The 19,694-nt window shown below is 36.8% G+C and overlaps 1 protein-coding gene across 12 annotated transcripts in view; it reads right to left on the bottom strand.

Moving 5' to 3' along the window:
* INPP4B (inositol polyphosphate-4-phosphatase type II B) overlaps positions 1-19,694 on the bottom strand; it is a 696,813-nt gene that overhangs the window by 181,428 nt on the left and 495,691 nt on the right. For all 12 annotated transcript variants that reach the window (XR_014812874.1, XM_003129178.7, XM_084972777.1 and 9 more), the window contains 2 exons: positions 11,226-11,298; positions 403-550 (listed from right to left, as the gene is read on the bottom strand). Coding sequence is in view for 11 of the 12 variants with exons in the window: in XM_003129178.7 (XP_003129226.4) it covers positions 403-550; positions 11,226-11,298 (221 nt within the window). In the remaining variant the exon portion in view is untranslated. The remainder of the gene's footprint in view (positions 1-402; positions 551-11,225; positions 11,299-19,694) is intronic.

The following is a 19,694-nucleotide window of genomic DNA, read 5'->3' as shown; positions in this document are numbered from 1 at the left end:
GTTATTGGCTAGACACCAAGTTACACAAGAGAAATACAATGCAAATCACAAATGAAAGTCACAGGTGTAATTAAAATTTTTTTCTAGTAGTCATTTAAAAAATGAAAAGGGCACATAAAAGTAATAGTATAGTGTATGTAACTCCAAGATGGCAAATGTTAACATTTCATTATGAAATCTGTTTTTGTGGGCAAGGAATTCAAAGTTTGGTGTGTGCTTTACACGTACAGAACATCTCCAATGGGACTAATCACATTTCAAGTGATTAATAGCCATACAAGGCCACCGGCCATCATGCTGGACAGTGAAGGTCCAGAATTTTATGTTATACCACTTTAAGGAAAATGTTTTATAGAAAAAAATAAATAATGGGAGAGACAATCATAAATCATTTCCTCTTACCTACACAAATCTTCTTTTATTTGAAGAGAGATCAATTCCTTAGGAATATGAAAAGAAAGTATGCTCTCTGACATCTGCTCCCGGATTCGCATCCATTTATTGTCAGATGTGGGAAATCTATATAATTTATATACTGGGTTCTTTAACACTGTGAAAGGAGAGAAAAATAAAAGGTTGAGTTAAATTATAAAGATATGCACATTAGATAAAGATCAATTAACACAATCATTAATCAATATACCATTCTAATTATTTACTTGATCAAAAATTTTTTACATAATCCATGGCATATTTGAGTTTCTAAGAATTTTCTTCTTACCTCTGATTTTTTTGGGGGGTAGCTGCTGGGATATACAGTCTTTATGAAATCAAAAAAAAATGATAATCAAGTTCCAATTCATAAATGTGGTTACTGTGTTTCTGATTTACCACATACTCATTTCCTTTTGCTCCTAAAGATTTTTTTAAAGCCTACGTATTTATAAATGTGATGAATATATATGGATTTCTATATCATACATACTTCGGAAAAATATATTTCTGAATTTCTTCCAATCATTCTTAGTCAACTTTACTCACTTATGTAGAAGCTGACAACTGGTATGTTATATTAGACGTTTTAAATGACCTGACTACCATAAGGGATTTATTTCTTAAATGTCAGAAAGGTTAATTCCTTGGCTTAAGATTTACTACAATTCAAACATTATGCATATTTTAGTGCCAATAAGCCAATAACCCACTTTTCTGAAACTATATTTTATCAGAAGCAAGACAGGGAGACTACGAACAAACAATATTCAGGCGTGTGGGCCGTGATTACGGGAGAAGTGACCAGGTCATGTCATCAAGGACAGTAAAAGATGTAAAGAAAAAGAATAGGGCTAGATATTAAGGTAATACTTGATCATTTTTGTGAGGCCTGAACTCCTACCACACTGCCAAGCCCTATATTTCAGGGTGGTATTTTATTTCCATTGCTGATGATTTGCATTTCCCTTGTGATTAATACTGTCAAGTAAATTTTCATGTACCTGTTGAATACCTGTATGCCTTCTTTGGCAAAATGTCTATTCAGATCCTCTGCCCATTTTTAATCAGATTTTATGTGGGTTTTTTTTTTGTGTATGTTACTAAGTTGTTTGAGTTCTTTATATATTTTGAATATTAGCCCTTATAAGTTACATTTTCTTTTATCTGAAATACAGGAACTTATATCTGTATGACATAACTATAATATTTCATTCATCTTTAAAATGACAATGTTTCAAAGACATAAGAATTTTACAATAACCTCTCTTGCAATATCTCTAGAGTTAAGAAAAAAACGTGTCTATGGAATAAAATAAATTATAAATCAGGTTAAACCATTTATGGGATCTCAGGAATGCTGATATAGCTAACAGGATCAGGAATATAAACACATCCTTTTACAGTAAGACAAAAACTCAGTCTCCAAAATGTTCAAGTTTTTCCTTAGTAACCTAAGAAATAGTCAGTCACTTGGGTTATCTACATGTAGTATATGTACTGCTTTTAACCTCTGTTTTTTTTTTGTTTTGTTTTGTTTTTTTTTTGTCCAAGATTATACAGAATCTTTGCATGTCCCAAACCATGGTTAAAAATCCTTGGATTTTTCTTATCTGTAATAAAACAATAATTATTTTTAAAAATTTTGTATTTTAATTATGTTGCAAAATATAATATTCTTTTTCTGTTATCCCTAAACTAGCACTTCAAATTCTGATTTCGCTGTTTGCATTTTAATGCTCTTCAATGGGTTCTAAATATAAACCCTTGTTGAAACAGCATAAGTAGAAATCAAGGATAATGTGATTAATGAGCTCCAGAATTCTCCTCTGACCACCTGGTACACAATACCCAAGGACCTTGTAAGAATGCTGCTGGTTTTTTAAGAAAAACGCTTGGAGCAAACAATAAACAAAAAAACAAACAAAAACAGGCAACTTGGTCTACCAAAAAAATTCTCAGTAATGTCTCCTATCTAACTTTATGTTATAGGGTCTAACCTGTCTCCAAACATTAGTACTAAATTGTATGTATTTATTAGGATCTCAATGTATACATATAAAGGAATACATATAACTACAATGTATACATATAAATACACACATCCGCTTTAGAACCTAATTTGATCCAGCAGCCTTGCTAGTTGAACACCCACTACATATGAAGCTGTGTACTAAAATACCACATAATGGAGTATTACTTAGAAAATGAAAAAAAAAAAAAAAAAAAAAAAGCCTGACTTTTAATTCTTATGAAATTTATTTTGCTGGTTACAAACAGACCAAATAATATGTCCTCAATTCAAAATTTTGCTGGGTTCATGGTCAGGATATTTTTGCCATCCTCACATAAAAGACATGGTATTCATGCATTGCATATCTAACAGTGGGCCATAAATGATGAATGCTTTTGTCATTTTATAAATGCTTCTCTCCTATAGCAGAGATAAAATTTCAACAGTTCTGCACATACACTCCAGCTGTGTAAATGAGCCCATCACTTTCAGCTCTGGCTCTCCACTGATGCCATATGTTTCTTCACATAGGAGATGCATTTCTGACCATTCAATAGGCTCAGCTCAGTAACAATAACTATCCAACATATATTATTACAAGCTCTTTTTAAAGAGGGCCCTGTGTGTATTATCTTCATTTTTTTTTAAACTCCTTTTGTCAAAACAGTTTCTAAAAATATTATAGGACAGAGTCTACTAGGATAAAAGTAGTGGAGACATTTTGGACTCTACCATAAATTGTTTATTCCGGGCAACCTAACAGGTCTTTTTAATAAAGTAACACACCTCCTTCTTTTCCATGAGATTCAGCACTTACAAAAACCAAGTGCTCCAATTCTGAATTATCAAAGTAAAGATCCCAAGAAAATAACAAAGCCAATGCATAGACAATGCATTAAAAAAAGATGACATCTCAAAAAAAGATGGGGCAGAAAAGATAAACCAGAGAGATATCATTGGGATGATTTTCTTTTTCATGTGTCTGTGTTGGAGACATCAAGGGATTAGAACGGAGTTTTGGACATTTGGATTTAAGGTCAAGGGAATCATCAAAATGCCAAACATTTATTTCACCAGGTTGCCTTTAATACAGTTCTCCAGAGAAGTTCATCTGTGATTATTTCACGTAATTTCTTGCTTTCAGGAGGTGGGAGACATCACATATTTAAATGGAATCTGACGTTACTGGCTTCGCGCCTTACAAAGTCACTATTTTAATGTACTGTAGATTCTTGTAGAAAATCTATTCATTCCATAGCTTTTAATTATGCAGTTGTTTAACAGTTTCATTTTTCAGCTGAATGTACATGTATTGCCTATTCTCCAAATCCTACATTATACTTAGTAAGGATAAGTCTGTGTAATCCAGTTAAGTAATGACACTCTCTCATTTGTAGTTGAAAATATCTTAGATTTATACACATACATCTTAAATGTAGATTGGCTCTTTTTAAGATTAGATGAGAACTAAAAGACCTAAATAGAAATCACTAAAAGACTATCCTAGGCATGGCTACAGAAAAGAGAGGGTAAGAAAATGTGACACGGGTTCAGAAAACACAGCAAAGAGGGAACTTTTAAAATAATAAAGATGAAATAAATTGTTAAAAAATAAATTACCGGAGTTCCCATCGAGGCGCAATGGTTAACGAATCCGAGTAGGAACCATGAGGTTGAGGGTTCGGTCCCTGCCCTTGCTCAGTGGGTTAACGATCCGGCGTTGCCGTGAGCTGTGGTGTAGGTTGCAGACGTGGCTCGGATCCCGCGTTGCTGTGGCTCTGGTGTAGGCCGGTGGCTACAGCTCCGATTCGACCCCTAGCCTGGGAAACTCCATATGCCACTAGTGTGGCCCAAGAAATAGCAAAAAGACAAAAAATAATAAAAAAATAAAAAATAGAAAATAAATTACCAAGAATATTTAAATCGCTTTTCTTTAGGTGTATTATAAAATCAAAATTATGTTATTATTTGTGTTTTTTTAAAGCAACACAAAAATAATAGAAGCAGGATCTAAGATGAGTTGGACAAAGTGCTGCTTCCCTATTCTAACCAAACCCATAAGCTTTTGGCCTTCCATCTTCAATTCAAGAGCAAGAATAAGAAAAAACTATGACAGATGTCAGAATAAAACAAAAATATTTGTGGGAATTTAGTCTTCAACTGGTAATAGCGGATGAGTTCAGTGTGCAGCATTTGGATTTTCAATTTTGGGTGGTCAGAAAAGTGATTCTCTTCATTCATTCTCATTTGAATGATTTGCTCTCTTCAATCTAATTCAGTCATTAAAATAAAGGATACATCTAGAAAAGCATCCTTCTATGGCTCATGCATCATGCTGAGCAACTTGAAATAACCTGTAGTTCATTGAACTCAAGTTGTTCCTTGATAATCTGCCTCTGTTGAAGGCACCCCCTACACCTTAAAGGAATTTCCCCCCCTGCCCCGCCCCCCCTTCCTAGCTATAGTAATTATCTATCCTATAAGCTCAACTCAGTTAGCTCCTCCTCCAGGAAGCCTTCCTTGGCTTCTGTTCCCTCCCTACAGGTGTCTTTCCTTGCTACTCCCTATCCCCATCTCTATCATGGTTCTTACCAGTTGTGCTCAGGTCTGTTTGCTGCTCTGAGTCCCCCATTTGAATGTGAACTTGGTGAAAGCCATGACTGTGCTGTTTTCTTCATCCTTATTTTATCTCCTGCACTTATTAGCACAGTGCCCAGAAATGAGTTTAAATCCTACCACTCAGATGTGTCCTATCATTACTTCCCCCAATAGCAGAACTGTAGGGCACTGATGACTGTGTACATTGAGGGGAAAAATGCAAGGGCGGGGGCATCATTAAAACCCTCACTTCAAGGAAAATCACAGGCATCAGAACGAAGGAGGGAAAATCAGAGAGAAAGCCCTCCCCACATTTGCCCACAAAACGTTAACTTTTTGACTATAGCATCTTTTTGCATTTATTTTTTTTCAGTTTACCTAAGGTGGGCAGGTAATGAGCTTACAAAAGGAAAACAATTGAGGATTTAGAAGTGTCTTAGAGATGATTTCATTGATTACTAGATAATGAAATTCACTCTTCTACTGAAGCTATTTAAACACCTTAAATATATTAAAATACAGTAGTGAGAACATATGAAAATTCAAAAAAAGCAAGGTTAATGGACTCCATCAAATTTGTTAAAACAGCAAAGGGCTAAGAAATCTAATGAGTAAGAATAGGGAATAAAGGACCGATGTTGTAAGCCAATATGGTTCCATATTTTATACATCATAGGGATATAAGTACAAGGGCAAAATCTATTTAAACTGTATGGGGAAAATATAACAAAGATATCTTTGTCAGCATAAACTCAAATGATCTAAAAAATGACAAGGTAGTGAATGAAAAAAAAAGGGGGGGGATTTTCTTTATGGCTGGAATTTCCCAGGACTCAAAATGAGGAGGGAAATATTTCTGACAACCTTAAAATATTCTGAGTCATGCACTGCTTTGGATGGGGTGATAGTGAGACAATTACTCCAATATTTAGTTCTGTCTTATGTATTGTGAAAGGCAGTTGAAATCTGTGGTGCCATAAGGGGCAGAAGAAAAACTCAAAAATAAGAATTCAGTAATAATTTCTAAAGAAATTAATATATCCTTTTATTTCAAACTTAAATAATGGCATTTGCACATCTTTCTCATGGAAAGACTAACAGTGCAGTTTTCTGCTATCTGAAGCATAAATTCAAATGATAAAACACACCATTATCTGCCATTTGACAAATATTCACTGACTTCCTATTGTTTTCCGGCCCTGGAGACACAGAAATAATACGCAATGTTCTTTTTAAAAAAAACAACTAATAATTGGGAATCTTATGGAAAGTAACAGTAGTAGATGGCTTAACCCTACTTAAGGAAAAAGAGCCAAAGATACAGCACTGTTTTGAGAAAAAGTATGATTCATCTGAGGCGAGAAGACAAACACTTATAAATTCGCCAAACAGGAGGGAAACTGCTATAATGAAGACTGAGAGCAGTGAAACCCTTACCTTGTTGCTTGGGTTCTGACTTACACAGTTATGGAAATCATCGCTGTCAGATACACCTTTGGTGACTCTGAGGTACAGCACACACAATATACAGCATGAAAGTGGTCTTTAAAATATATCAAGGATGGCAGTTCCCGTTGTGGCTCAGTGGTTAACAATCCTGACTAGTATTCATGAGGATGTGGGTTCCATCCCTGGCCTCACTCAGTGGGTTAAGGATCTGGTGTTGCTGTGAGCTGTGGTACAGGTTGCGGACACAGTTTGGACCCCACGTTGCTGTGGCTGTGGCTGTGGCCGGTGGCTGGAAGCCTGCCAAACTTCCACATGCTGCCGGTTCAGCCCTAAAAAGACACACACACACACACAAAATCAAAGATAATTTCATGACTCAAGAAGTATGGAATTCAACCAAGAAAGATGCTTCATCAGATTGAATGCTTGCTGACAAGAGGAAACTCACTCAAAATGTGAAGATAATAGGAAACTTGGTGACAGGGCCCATTAGCTCCTCGGTTTTTGCATAATAGTACGTCCATAGGCTGACGTCTTCTGAAGCATTATACTTTTACAAGGAAAATTGGTAGAATTAGTAAATCTAGAGCAAATTGTCTTGAAAAAAATTTTTAAAACTTTACCTGTGGCCCAGCTTATTAATATAAATAGCTCTTAAGAAAGACAACTATAAGTGACAAAGAATGGGATACCTGACTATGTGAAACTGATGAAAATGAATGCTGTTGTGAAGTATTTCTGAGAAGAAGGAAAACACAGCAAAAGCTAAACCATGTTCTACAGACTTTAGACACTGAGAGCCAAAAAGGAAATCAAAGACCGTCCAGGTCAGTTTGGTCCTTTTAAAAGAATTGATGTCCAAAGAGGCTGACCTCTCTGTCAGGGTTACACTGCTAGTTAGCAAATTTAGGCAGTGACACCAATTTTTCAGAAAAGCCTGTCCACTGTTCTGATATTAACACCACTGGGGACATGTGTTCTTGTTCTCCTGTGGACAAGGTGCCTCAGGTGATATGATTCAGCAAGTCCCCAACTCTGTGATCAGTTAAGAGACCTGGCTGTCTGCACTTCTCTATGGTCAAAATGAACTCCCCTACTCCCCATCCCCAAGCAACTCCCCAACAATAAATATTTTTTTGTCTGCCCCATGGCATGTGGAGTTCCCTGGCCTGGGATCATAAACAAGCCACAGCTGCAACTTAAGCCACAGCTGTGGCAACACCAGATCCTTAACTCACTGTGTCGGGCCAGGGATCGAACCCATATCTCAGAGCTCCCAAGATGCTGCTGATCCTGTTGCGCCACAGTAGGAACTCCAACAACAAGTCCTTTTAAGTGTCCATTTTGTTTCAATGAATAAAGCCACACTTAAACAGGTAGGTCGACCTGGGCTGGGCTGTATAATTATAAAGCCAAACTAAATGAGACCTTCTCAATTCTAATACTATGTCTTCTAGTGTGTTTCCAGTTTCGGAGAATGTAAAAGCCAACAGCTGAAAAGAATGTGTTTTCTCCTATAGTTAAGCTACTCATATATCTTTTTTATGGAATTGTAAATTCTGCCCTCTCTCTTCCTCCTCATCCTTTTTCTCTTCCTACCCTCACCTTCCCAGGCTCCTAGTATATACATTCAACTTGCAAGGCAAACAGGGCATGAAAAAGGTGAGGCCTAAGGGGGAAGAGCTCTTTCTTTTTAGTCTCACAATAGATAAGTGAATTTCCTGAGTTATGCATTAAACCTCTAGAGATATAAATAGAATAGTGAAGAGCAGCTATAAGGTATGACAACCTCTTGCACTCACTCAGTAAGAACTCCATAACTTACTCAAGGCTGGCAAGTTCCATATAACACATGAATACAAAGACTTGAGAAGAATGTCAATAGCTCCCTTTGCCTACAGATTTTGAAAAAATACCACATGGGAGTGTAATGGATTTATGCCAAAACTGCTGAGTTTAGATGGATAAATAAACAGAATGAAAGATTAAGGTACACACAGGCCGAAGTCATGGGTGCATCTTCTAGCTACATACTCTATTCTTGCACAACACCCTTCTGTATGCTGAATAGAAACATTTCATATATAGCACTTAGTTGTATTTTAAAATACATTTTTTTTAAAAGTAGGTTTTATAGCATTCAGTTGTCATTTAGTCTTATCTTTTGCTCAGAGAAGAAGACTCATAGAAAATATCTGTGGCCAATATTCCAGATTCTATGTGCACATCTGGATATCATCAGAGCTAAGAAGCACTGGAACTGAATACTCTAAGGATCACCATCAGAACTGTCACCTCCAAGAAAAAGGGAAAAAAGGTAATCCGTCCTCTTTCGCTCCACTGAATATTTTTAAACTGCAGAATGCAGCTGCTTCCGTCATTTCCTTGTCACTTGTCCTTGCCATTTTACAATGTACACATTACTCACTGTACCCTCGTAATCCAGCAGAGTTAGTATGCTTCCCAAACTCATGCCTCACAGATTTTATGGCACAAGGATTAGGAAGTATGGATTTATTTTTCACTATGTTCTCTCTGTCTCTTCCTTAGGTAGTATATTTTCTTAATCTGAGAACCATTTTTGTCTGTCTCTTTGAAAATTATATTAAACCAATCGGCATTTTAAAGGGGCATTTATTTTTGTGTGCATTAAAAAAATTACAAGGTTCACATGAGTGAATCACTTTAAAAGTGTTTTATAGGAGTTCCCGTCGTGGCACAGTGGTTAACGAATCCGACTAGGAACCATGAAGTTGCGGGTTCGGTCCCTGGCCTTGCTCAGTGGGTTAACGATCCGGCATTGCCGTGAGCTGTGGTGTAGGTTGCAGATGCAGCTCGGATCCCGCGTTGCGGTGGCTCTGGTGTAGGCCAGTGGCTACAGCTCCGATTCGACCCCTAGCCTGGGAACCTCCATGTGCCGTGGGAGTGGCCCAAAGAAATAGCAAAAAGACAAAAAAAAAAAAAAAAAGTGTTTTATAATTACAGTGTAGATGATCTTGATGATAATTTGATTCATTCAAACTGTGTTTAATCTCTCATATTCAATTTTATTTCTCAAAATTGATATTTGGTCAATTAAAGAGATTATGTGGATATAGTGAAATAAAGAACTAAAGGTCTGGTCAACTTCCAGGTGAGAAACATATATGTGAGGAGGACCTTTTGAGGATACATTAGTTATTTTACCCACATGGATAACTCATCAAGTTTGTTTGTTTGTTTGGGGTGGCACCCACAGCATGTGGAACTCCCCAGGCCACAGACTGAATCCGTGCCACAGCAGCAACCCCAAGCTATTGCAGTGACAATGCTGAATCCTTAACCCATTGCCACAAGAGAACTCCTTTATCAAGTATTTTTTTAAGTTTTATTGAAGTACAGTTGATCTACAATATTGTGATAATTTATGCTATACAACAGTGACTCAGTTATACATGTATACACATCCATTCACTTTTAGATTTTTTTCGCCACATATTTTATCAAGTATTTTTACGGTACATGGCTGGGCTAGCTGTTTGAGTAGCCCCTTAACTGTTTAATGTGCATTCCTCCTGATAGTACATCCCAAATATTTTTTAAAAAAAGAATATGGTCATTTAGTCATAGGTTGAGAAGTATGGCTCCTCTTCTGTTTAACCCATCATTTTGATAAATACAGTTAATGGGTTTTTTGGTCTTGTTAAATTTTATTTTGAGTTCTTTGAGTCAAAAAGTTGCCTGCCTTTCTCCATCCCTGATTATTAGTGGCTTCCTGCAAGGAAAAACTGCTAATAGTTTTGGGGTTACCTCTTAGTAAAGCTTTGAAATTTCATCTCACTCATTAATCTGATAACCATGCTATCCATGTCACTGTTGAGCAAAGCTAGAAAAACATTCAGGTTTTTTTCTACTGTTACACTAACTTGTTAATTAACAGCTTTTTAGTAATAGTATGACCTGGTAATTAAGTGCAAAGCCTTGGGATTAAAACTGGATTTAAATTCTGGACCTGCTCTTTGCTAGATAGTGACCTTGAGCAATTTCCTCATCTGTAAAATGGAGATAATGTTAGCATCTTCTTCACAGCACACATCGGAAAGCAAGGTAAGACAAGACTATGAGGCATTTAGCATATTGCCTGTCACTGGAATAGTCATTATTTGCTATTATCATCACTACTAGCAACATAATTTATATTATCATTCAAAAATTAGCTCCATAATTTACATATTTATATATATTAGCACATATTTTGAAACTGTACCAGATGTTTCAAAGTCATCATTTATCACATTGCTTAATGCCTTGTTGAAATTCAAATTTATTACTTTAAGCAACACAGCATCTAGATATACATCCAGGCATCTACAAATGCGTGTATGAATTTTTCCTATTGAATCTATATACATACTGTTTTAACAACATTGAGTTCTATAATTAGTAAGTCAAATTAATTAAGAGCTTTTATAATACTTACTCTTTTTTTTTTTTTTTTTTTGTTGCACTCACAGAATGTGGAAGTTCCTGGGCCAGGGATCATAGCCACACCAGAGGAGCAACCCAAGTCACAGTAGTGACAACACCTGATCCTTAACGCGCTGAGTCACCACAGAACTCCGCCAATGTTTAATAGGTGTTCACAATGATTCTGTGAGAATGCTGCTGCCCATGCTTCAGTACTGACTTCATAGAAAATGAAAATTTATGTTCAGATGGCATTAATGTAAGTTTCTGAAATTGAGGTACATACCTGCATTCAAAAAAGGTAAGTTATCTTTTCTGCTCACACTTTCGGGAGCTGTACATTCACATACCAGTGCACACTAGGAAGGAATAAAAGAGAAAAGAAAAGATATTTGAAAAATAATCAAGTAAGAAATGGAATTCTTTTTGTTTATAAAACATGAGGTCATGCACATGCTTTCAAAACATTTTAAACAAGACATTTTTGTAAAATTAATCTCAGCTTTATCATGAAACTGGTTTAACTTGTGATGGTTTACTTTTATTTTATATATAATATAGTTTATATTATATAATCATAGGCTACATTTTAGTTCTGGTTTAAAACTACTTAGAAAAGAAAGGAGAAAGAGGAAAAAGACTGTCCCCGATTTGCTAGAGACAGGTTCCTACCACAACAAATCACATATGACGAGAGAAATGGCTTTGTACTTCTGTCACCCAGGTTGATTTTGGATCAATAAAAAGCAAATTATTTTCTAGATTTTATATAGAGGCAACTTTAAATGAAAGATAAAAAATGTTGTAGCCTCTAATTTCATAAGGCAAAAGGAGATTTTTGTCTCTGGACAAATATATGGAACATTCAAAAAAGTATAAGGATACTTTACAATTAAGCTGATGTTTGATTTGTGAATAAGCAATTTATAAATAAGCTGATCCAGCGATCATACATCTATTAGCCCGTGATGCATAGATTCAGCTCATGATACTTTACAGAACTGACACTTCCCTGGACAGAAGCAGAGAAGAGGCACAAAAAAGGACATTGCCATGTTCCTAAAGAGGGGACCATGGATGGGAGACAGTGTCTTGGATAATCCATCACCAAGCATGAGACTCTGCTTCATCCCATGAAAAGGCAACCAACAGGAGGAAGCAAAACTTTTCTGGCCTCAGGAGGTTCACAAAAGACCCATTTTCACACATAGCTCAGTAATTATTTCTTCAAATGAGTTTTCTTCTATCTCTAGCCTTCCCCACCGAGCCCCCTCCAAAAAAAAAAAGAAAAAAGAAAAAAAGAAAAAAGAAAGAAAGAGAAGGTCTTGAAGGAGAAAAGTGAATTCTTAGAGCAACTACATCAGACATAAACAAATAAATGCAAACAAAACCAAAACAAACAGAAACCCCAAAAAGTCCTGGGTGAGGAGTTCTAAGGGAAACAGCCATCCTTCTGTGTTGTAGCAAGCATAGTGTGGTCCAGGGACTCCAAAGCAACCACCAGTCTGTTGCCAAGGGGAAGGGGGAGGGAGGGGAATGGAATGGGATGGATAGGATGTTTGGGGTTAGTCGATGCAAACTGTCACATTTAGAATGGATAAGCAATGAGGTCCTGCTGTACAGCACAGGGAACTATATCCAGTCTCTCGGGATAGTACATGATGGAAAACAATATAAGAAAAGGAATTATATATATACACACACACACACATATACATATATATACACACATACACACATGTATACATATATATATACACACACACATATATATATGAATGACTGGCTCACTTTGCCATATAGTAGAAAATGGTACAACACTGTAAGTCAACTATACTTTAATAAAATAAAATAAAATAAAATGACTGAGTCCTACAATACTTAAAGAGAGAGAGAGAGACTCCAAGGGCTCAGACTGCCCTTCCCAGGAAGGTGCATCAGAACTGCTTGGGCTATTTCCCAAGCGTCCTATGTCCCCCCTTCCCTGCTTCCTCCAGGGATTGGCCCCCTTTAAGATTCATGACCATTAATGTTACTGTTAATGACAGAAGGTTTATGTCCCTTAAGCATTTTCGAGAAGGAAGACAAATAATTTACAACATTGATTTAAATGTTACTTTCTGTATTCTCTGCGTCATTTTTCCATCCTAACATTCATCACATTACTTAGGAAAATTATTGATAGGGAAAAATGTGCTTTTACAACTTATCAATATTGCTTATATTGAGATCCTAGCCGACACAAAGAACGAATCACTACAAACAGCTCTTAAAACTGAATGTTCTCTAAATCGTTTTCCTGATCAACCAGAAGTCAGAGGTGATCCCTTCTTTGAAGTCACAGCTTTTTTTTGGAATTGCACTTCCCAAATCACTACAGCAATATGCAGTGATGCTTGGACATACTTATTTTTTTTTATTTCTCCTATTTGCCATATTTTTCTCTACTCCTTTCAGCCTACATAGGGCTGTTAAAGTGATCATTTATAAACATTATATTCATATCAAAGTTCTGTTCTAGAAGGCATAATGATTATTTACCACCCAATCAAATCCAATCGTCTCACACCGGTCTTCCAATCCTTTTTCATGACTTGTCCCTGACATCCTTCCACGTAATAACTAGGTATACAGCTCTAAGCTGTCTTCCTTTCCAAAGGAAGATCATCATCTACAACTTATAGGAATGGTTTAGATTAAACCTTTTTAGTGAAGAAGTCCATATTTCACAGAGAGCAGGTTATTATCCTGAGAACCTGCTTCTCTATAAAGAGGCAGCCTGGCCTCTTTGAAATCAAAGAAGATTTTCTGCTTCTTAACAAAAGGCCTGTCTTATTTCATCAAATAAATACAGACATGGCTTTTATATATTCATATCTTCCATCCACACTAGAAGGCTGCTATTTAGGACAATTTTAACCTAATATTCTAATCTTGCAACTTTATTGTGTTTTATAGCTCTGCTCTTCAGAATGCTCTCACGATTTAAATCCAGGGAACAAAACAGACAAGATTAGATAAATATTTACTAAATCAATTAATATTTTCATAGTTGGACTCAGTAACTATGTCCTTCAGTTGTTTCCTGAGTGTACCTGAGCTGTTCCCTGAATGTGTTTCTGTTCAGACTGAATGTTTTTGAAGCCAGTAACCCCATTTCTTATTTCCTTAGGTGGTTTTATTTACTTTTGTTTTTGACATTAACCCTAGAATCATTTTTACACTGTGCTGACTGCTACAGAGACTGCAAAGATTGAAAGGATGTGGAATCTGGGCTTAAGGAGGTTCAGCAAAATAGAGTGTTCATGGCTATTAGGACGATGGATCTTTGCAGCACTGCACAGTTATGTGATGTATGCTCCCAAAGTAATGACTTTACATGTGTGATTCTGTTTAGGCATAATCAAACATCACATGTTTTTGTACCAGAAATAGTAACACCATAAGCTACTGATCTTGATTAATCATTTTAAAAGTGTCCTTCGATGGTAAATAATTTTGCAAGTGTCATTTGGATGGTGGCCAAAGGGAGGAAACATAAAATATGCAAAATTCTTGAGGCAAAATGATTTTGACTATCAGCTAACATAACAATTTGCCATCCACTGGGCTAGAAAATTAGCCGTCTTGTATGAACAATGATCATAAAGCTCTGTGTGAATCCATTAAGACCAACACTTCTTGGCAAAGTACTTTCACAACTGTGGGCTTATTCCATCCACCACGGATCTCAAAGTTTGATCCTGAGTCTCCCAGAAGTTCCTGAAAACTTTTGGCTTTGCATCCTTTGTAGAATCTAGCACAGAGCAAAGACAAATTTATTGTCATAATAAAACAAAAATGCTATTTTTCTGTTTCCCTCTCTTTCTCCTATAAGCATAAAGTAGAATTGTCTAGAGACTATATCACAATCATTGGACAGCTAATGGTATGTGTGTGCCTGTGCACTCTGTTTGCAACATCTCTTGGTTGAATTTCTAATATGATAAATGTCTAAAGATATAATCCAAAAAAGCAACATTTCTAACACAGTAAATATCAATAGATAAAATCCACATAAGTATAAATGTTAAGAGTATAAAATATAAGAATCACTATGCTTTGGGGATCTCATTCAGTCTCTTGGTTTTAACACCATCCAGAGGTCATCTGATGACTCACGAATACATCATTCTATCCTGTACACCTCACCTGAACTCCAGACTCAAATCTCCAGCAGCTTAGATATATCGATACTGGTATGTCTAAGAGGAATATCAGACATAACTATCTCAAGATTTCCGTCCTCCTCCACCTGCTTCTCTCGGTTTTCCTGAGAAGATGATAATTCTGTTCTTTGGCTACCCTTTCCCCCTGAAGTCTGGCCATGTTTCATTTCTCCATCGATATCACGTAGATCAAGCTCATCCTCATTCTACCCTGAATCTTCACAATAACCAGGCCCCATTCTTCTGTCCTTGCCTCTTTTCAGGCCTTACTCAACCCAGTAGCCAGAATGGTCCTCTTAAAATATGGATCAAAGTTCACACCTATGCTCAAGACTTCTCAACTCTCTCTCATGTAGCCCAGTGTCTAAAGGCCTTCAGAGGAGTACACGATTGGTCCTCCTTGCTCCATGAATCTCTGTCCTCAACCCCTTCTACTCTCCCCTTTAATCCCTCAGTTCCAATCACACTGGCCTCATTGCTGTTCCTTCAACACAACAAGCATCCTGCCACCTTCATTCATAGTATTCATTCTACCTATAATTCTTGTTCCTTTCAGACCTCCTCATGTCGTGTGCCCTTACCTCATGTATGTTGAGCTTAAATATCACATGATCAGTGAGTCTATTCCTGACCATCCAGTTTAAAATGGCCACAGCCCAACATTCCCTGGTCCTTGCACCATATCTTATTTTTTCCTTTAGCATATAGCACTCTCTGATCAACAATACAGTGCTTGCTTAACTTTTTTATTGTTATTTCCCCAGAAGGCAGCATCTGTGTCTATTTGGTTTATTGCTGAGTACTCAGAACCTAGGCAGATCCCTAGAATATAGAAGGTAGTACTGTTTGATGAAAGCATGAAGGATAACATGTGCTTGCAAATATTCTATAAAGATAAACAAGGCCAGTTATATTATTTCCAGTTTTATATTTGGGGTAAATAAAGGAAGGAAATCTTTTGAGACTGGGCCTTAGCCATGCAAGGAATTGACCTTTTTGCTAATTAAGCCTGACGAAAGTTTACTTCAAATGCCTCTTCAGAATAACCTGAGAAGGGCAGCAGGTCATCAAAATACTACCTAAGTTAGGTTCACAGTCAAAGGGAGATAAACTCCCTTTGTACGGTTTTGCCATGGTCATAAATAAGGCATTCTCCTCCTTTGTGTAGAAATCACCATCCCTTTGACCAGTAGTACTATCCCACATTCAAATACCATACAGACATAAAACAAAAGGGGGAGACAAGGTAGGATCTGGGTTTAAGCAGTGTTGGCAGGACTGCCAGCCCTCCTGCCCTAATAAGAAGCCCAGGCATCTCTGAAGCAGGCAAAGGGGAGAATTGGGCTTTCTAAGTTGATGCTATGGGCTGTAACATGAATTTTCTCATCTGTCACCTAACTTGATGATTTTTGTTTCCTAGTGCTCTTTTCCCTAATAGCACTTTTTCTTGACTTTATTTCAAAGGTTTTCTTTTAAATTAATTTCTTCATCTTTCCTTCATAATCCTATACTCTTCTCTACATCCTTATTTCCCTCCTTATTTATTGGCCAGTCAGTATGTACAGCATCTTTTGCAGCCAAATTATTTTCCCTTCCAGGAGATGATTTTGGATTTAATTTCTTCAAAGTAAGATTGACTTCATTTATTCATTCATTTTTACCATGTCAAGTCTCTATTCTGAGCACTGAGGGTAAAAAAACAAAATAGACATATGTCTTTCTCTTGTGGAGTTTAATTCTTGTGAGGGAAATAAACAATAAATGAGATAAATAAAATATATACCATATCAGACAGTGATAAGTACTAAGGACAAAAATAATGCAGAAAAGGGAGATAGAGAGTTTGGAGTAGGCATCACAATTTTAGATGTGTTAGCAGAGAAGGCTTCAGTGAGAAGGTGATTTTGTATAAACACCAGAGGCCATGAAGGGGTGAAGCACAGTAACTGAGAAAAATGCTTCGGCAGTAGACTGAAGAACAAAGGTCAAGGATCCGAGGTGGAAATGTACCTGGAAAGTTCAAGGAGCAGCCAGGAAGATACTGTGGCTGGATTGAAAGGAACAGAAATGAGTAGGGAACGAGGTGAAGGAAGTGACGGGAGCCACTGACGGTAGGACTTCAAGTTAGGATTGGGTTTACACTTGCAGGGAGATGAGAAACCACTGGAGGAATGACACATTCTGCATGACATCTCAGTAAGTGCTCTGCTGAGAGCAGACGGTGGTGGTAGTTGTGGGGGGTGTCAAGGAAGGAAGATAGAGGTCATCAGGGAGCCCTTTAAGAGGGAAAGGAATCTGAAAAAGAATGGACCTTATGTGTATGTATCACTGATTTACTTTGCTGTACACCTGAGATTAACACAACTATATTCCAATAATTAAAAAAAGAAAGAAAGAAAAATAGGTAGATGAACATATGAGAAAATATCTTTAGTGCAAAGTAGTCATTTCAGTCCATTTTCCTGGAAATAAAAGAAAAAAATTGAGTAGGAAGAAGTACTTTTTAAGACTGATAGACAAAGTGATTCTAATGATAAAGTAATCTACATGTTTAAGGCCAGGCTTAATCCAACCAAAATAAAACCCAATGTTGGAAATTATTTTATGTCGTTAAACTTATTGCATGGGGACTATAATGAGATTTGATCATTTTACTTAAATTTTCCACAGGAAAGCAAATTATGATAAGCACTGAAGCAGAAGGCTGATGACCCAGATTAAAAAGCAATCAAATTAATAATTAAATTATCCACATAATTTTTTTTTTTAAAAGAGACTACTACAAAAATCTTGGTGACAATGTTGGTTACAGTGAAGGGGTCGCAAGTCATCGGATTCTGGGTTTATTGAGAAGTCAAAATCGACAGGATTTGCTGACATATTGACTGTGAGTATGACAGGAAGAAAGGAGTCAAAGATGATTCCAAAATTAAAAAGAAAAAGTTTGCATACTTAATGCAGTATTTCACCTAACATATTACCTTTGAAAAAGGACAATGTTAGCGCTCCTTTTGCGAACTTTTCTTTCTACTGCTATGTGATTTTTAACACTTTGTCTTCTATTTCTACGTATGTATATATCAAATAGGAGCTTAAACAGTGTGATGCGGTGAATGACTCTCCATACGGTGTTCCCTTGATTAAAAATATATAATTATATGATTCTAGGAAACAAGTAAGTAAATGTACCTGAGAGAAAAGACATCAGATTTTCATTTATATTTTATTCTATGATCTGGAGGCTATGTAAGATGCAAGATTAAACTGTAATGTTTTATATCAGGGGTGTTGTTATAAACTGAATCGTGTTCCTCAAAATTCATATGCTGACGTTTCAATGCCCCAGTGACTGTATTTGGAGATGAGACCTTTACAGAGGTAACTAAGGTTGCATAAAGTCCTAAGACTAGTCCTAGTGCTGGGGCTGGTGCCTTACAATAAGAAGAGGAGACACCAGAGTTCTCTTTCTTCTCTCTCTTGCTCTTGCTTGCTCTCCTCTCTCTCTCTCTCTCTTCATCTGCCAAGGAGAGTCCTTGTGAGGATAAAGTAAGAAATCTGGAAGCCGGAAAGACAGCATTTGCCAGGAACTGAATCACCTGGCACCGTGATCTGGGACTTTGCCTTTCAGAATTGTGAGAAAACAAATTTCTGTTAAGTCACTCAGTCGACGGTATTTTACTATGACGGTCCAAGCTGGTAACACAGGTTTTAATCTTTTATCTGCTCAGCATACATGAGAGATAACATAGGTTACAAAACACATGACTATGGTCCTAAGAGCAGTTCCACTTCTTTCGACCCCCTTCATGCAAACCAGTGAGAAGGATGTTATTTTAGGGATAACCTCAATTTCAGTTACTTTGTCTTTTCATATATTTCAGCCACTGACCTACCTCAGGATTTAAATCACTATTAGTAACAGACTGTATTAATATACTTCATAGAGATTTTGATTTACCGGATCTGCAAAGGGGTCCCCATATTTGAATTTCTAACAAACACCCTGGATGATTCTGACCATAGTCCAAAAAACATCGAGATAAAGTCATTTCCACACAATTCTAAATACCATGCAAAATGGACCTTACTACATGTTCATCACTGGATCATGACTATTCCTAGGGATTGCCAACAGAGTTTATAGTAACTTTACAGAAAACCTCACAGAAGGTCAAGGTTTACTAAGAATCCTGACAGGACAGAGCTAAAACCAACAACACTTGGTGTGTTTACCATTTTAGTCCTCTTACAACTCCTACATGGTACGTGCTGACACCACCACCTCCTATTTCTAGATTAGTTCGGTGAAACCTTTTTTTAAGTTCACATTACTAAGTCAGAAACATTATGTAGGACTTTGGTGGGGCATATTCCTGGGTATCAAGTTCTCCTTTTATGAACAGACCATGATTTAATGTGTGCTACCCCGTAATAGCAACCTTGTAAAGGAGTCCAGAGGTGAGCCTGCTTTGAGAAAATAGAGATGGCTGGTAACAGATTCCCAACAGGCAAGGCAAGCCTACTTTAAAATGGGAAGTGCTTCAGCT

Source organism: Sus scrofa, chromosome 8 (assembly GCF_054392235.1).
Source record: "Sus scrofa isolate SSC_HxYL_T2T_F1_AM1 chromosome 8, Sscrofa_HxYL_maternal_Yorkshire_Landrace_v2.0, whole genome shotgun sequence".
Lineage (NCBI taxonomy): Eukaryota > Metazoa > Chordata > Mammalia > Artiodactyla > Suidae > Sus > Sus scrofa.
Note: the sequence above shows the minus strand (reverse complement) of the source record. Positions and strands in the feature narration are given on the sequence as shown.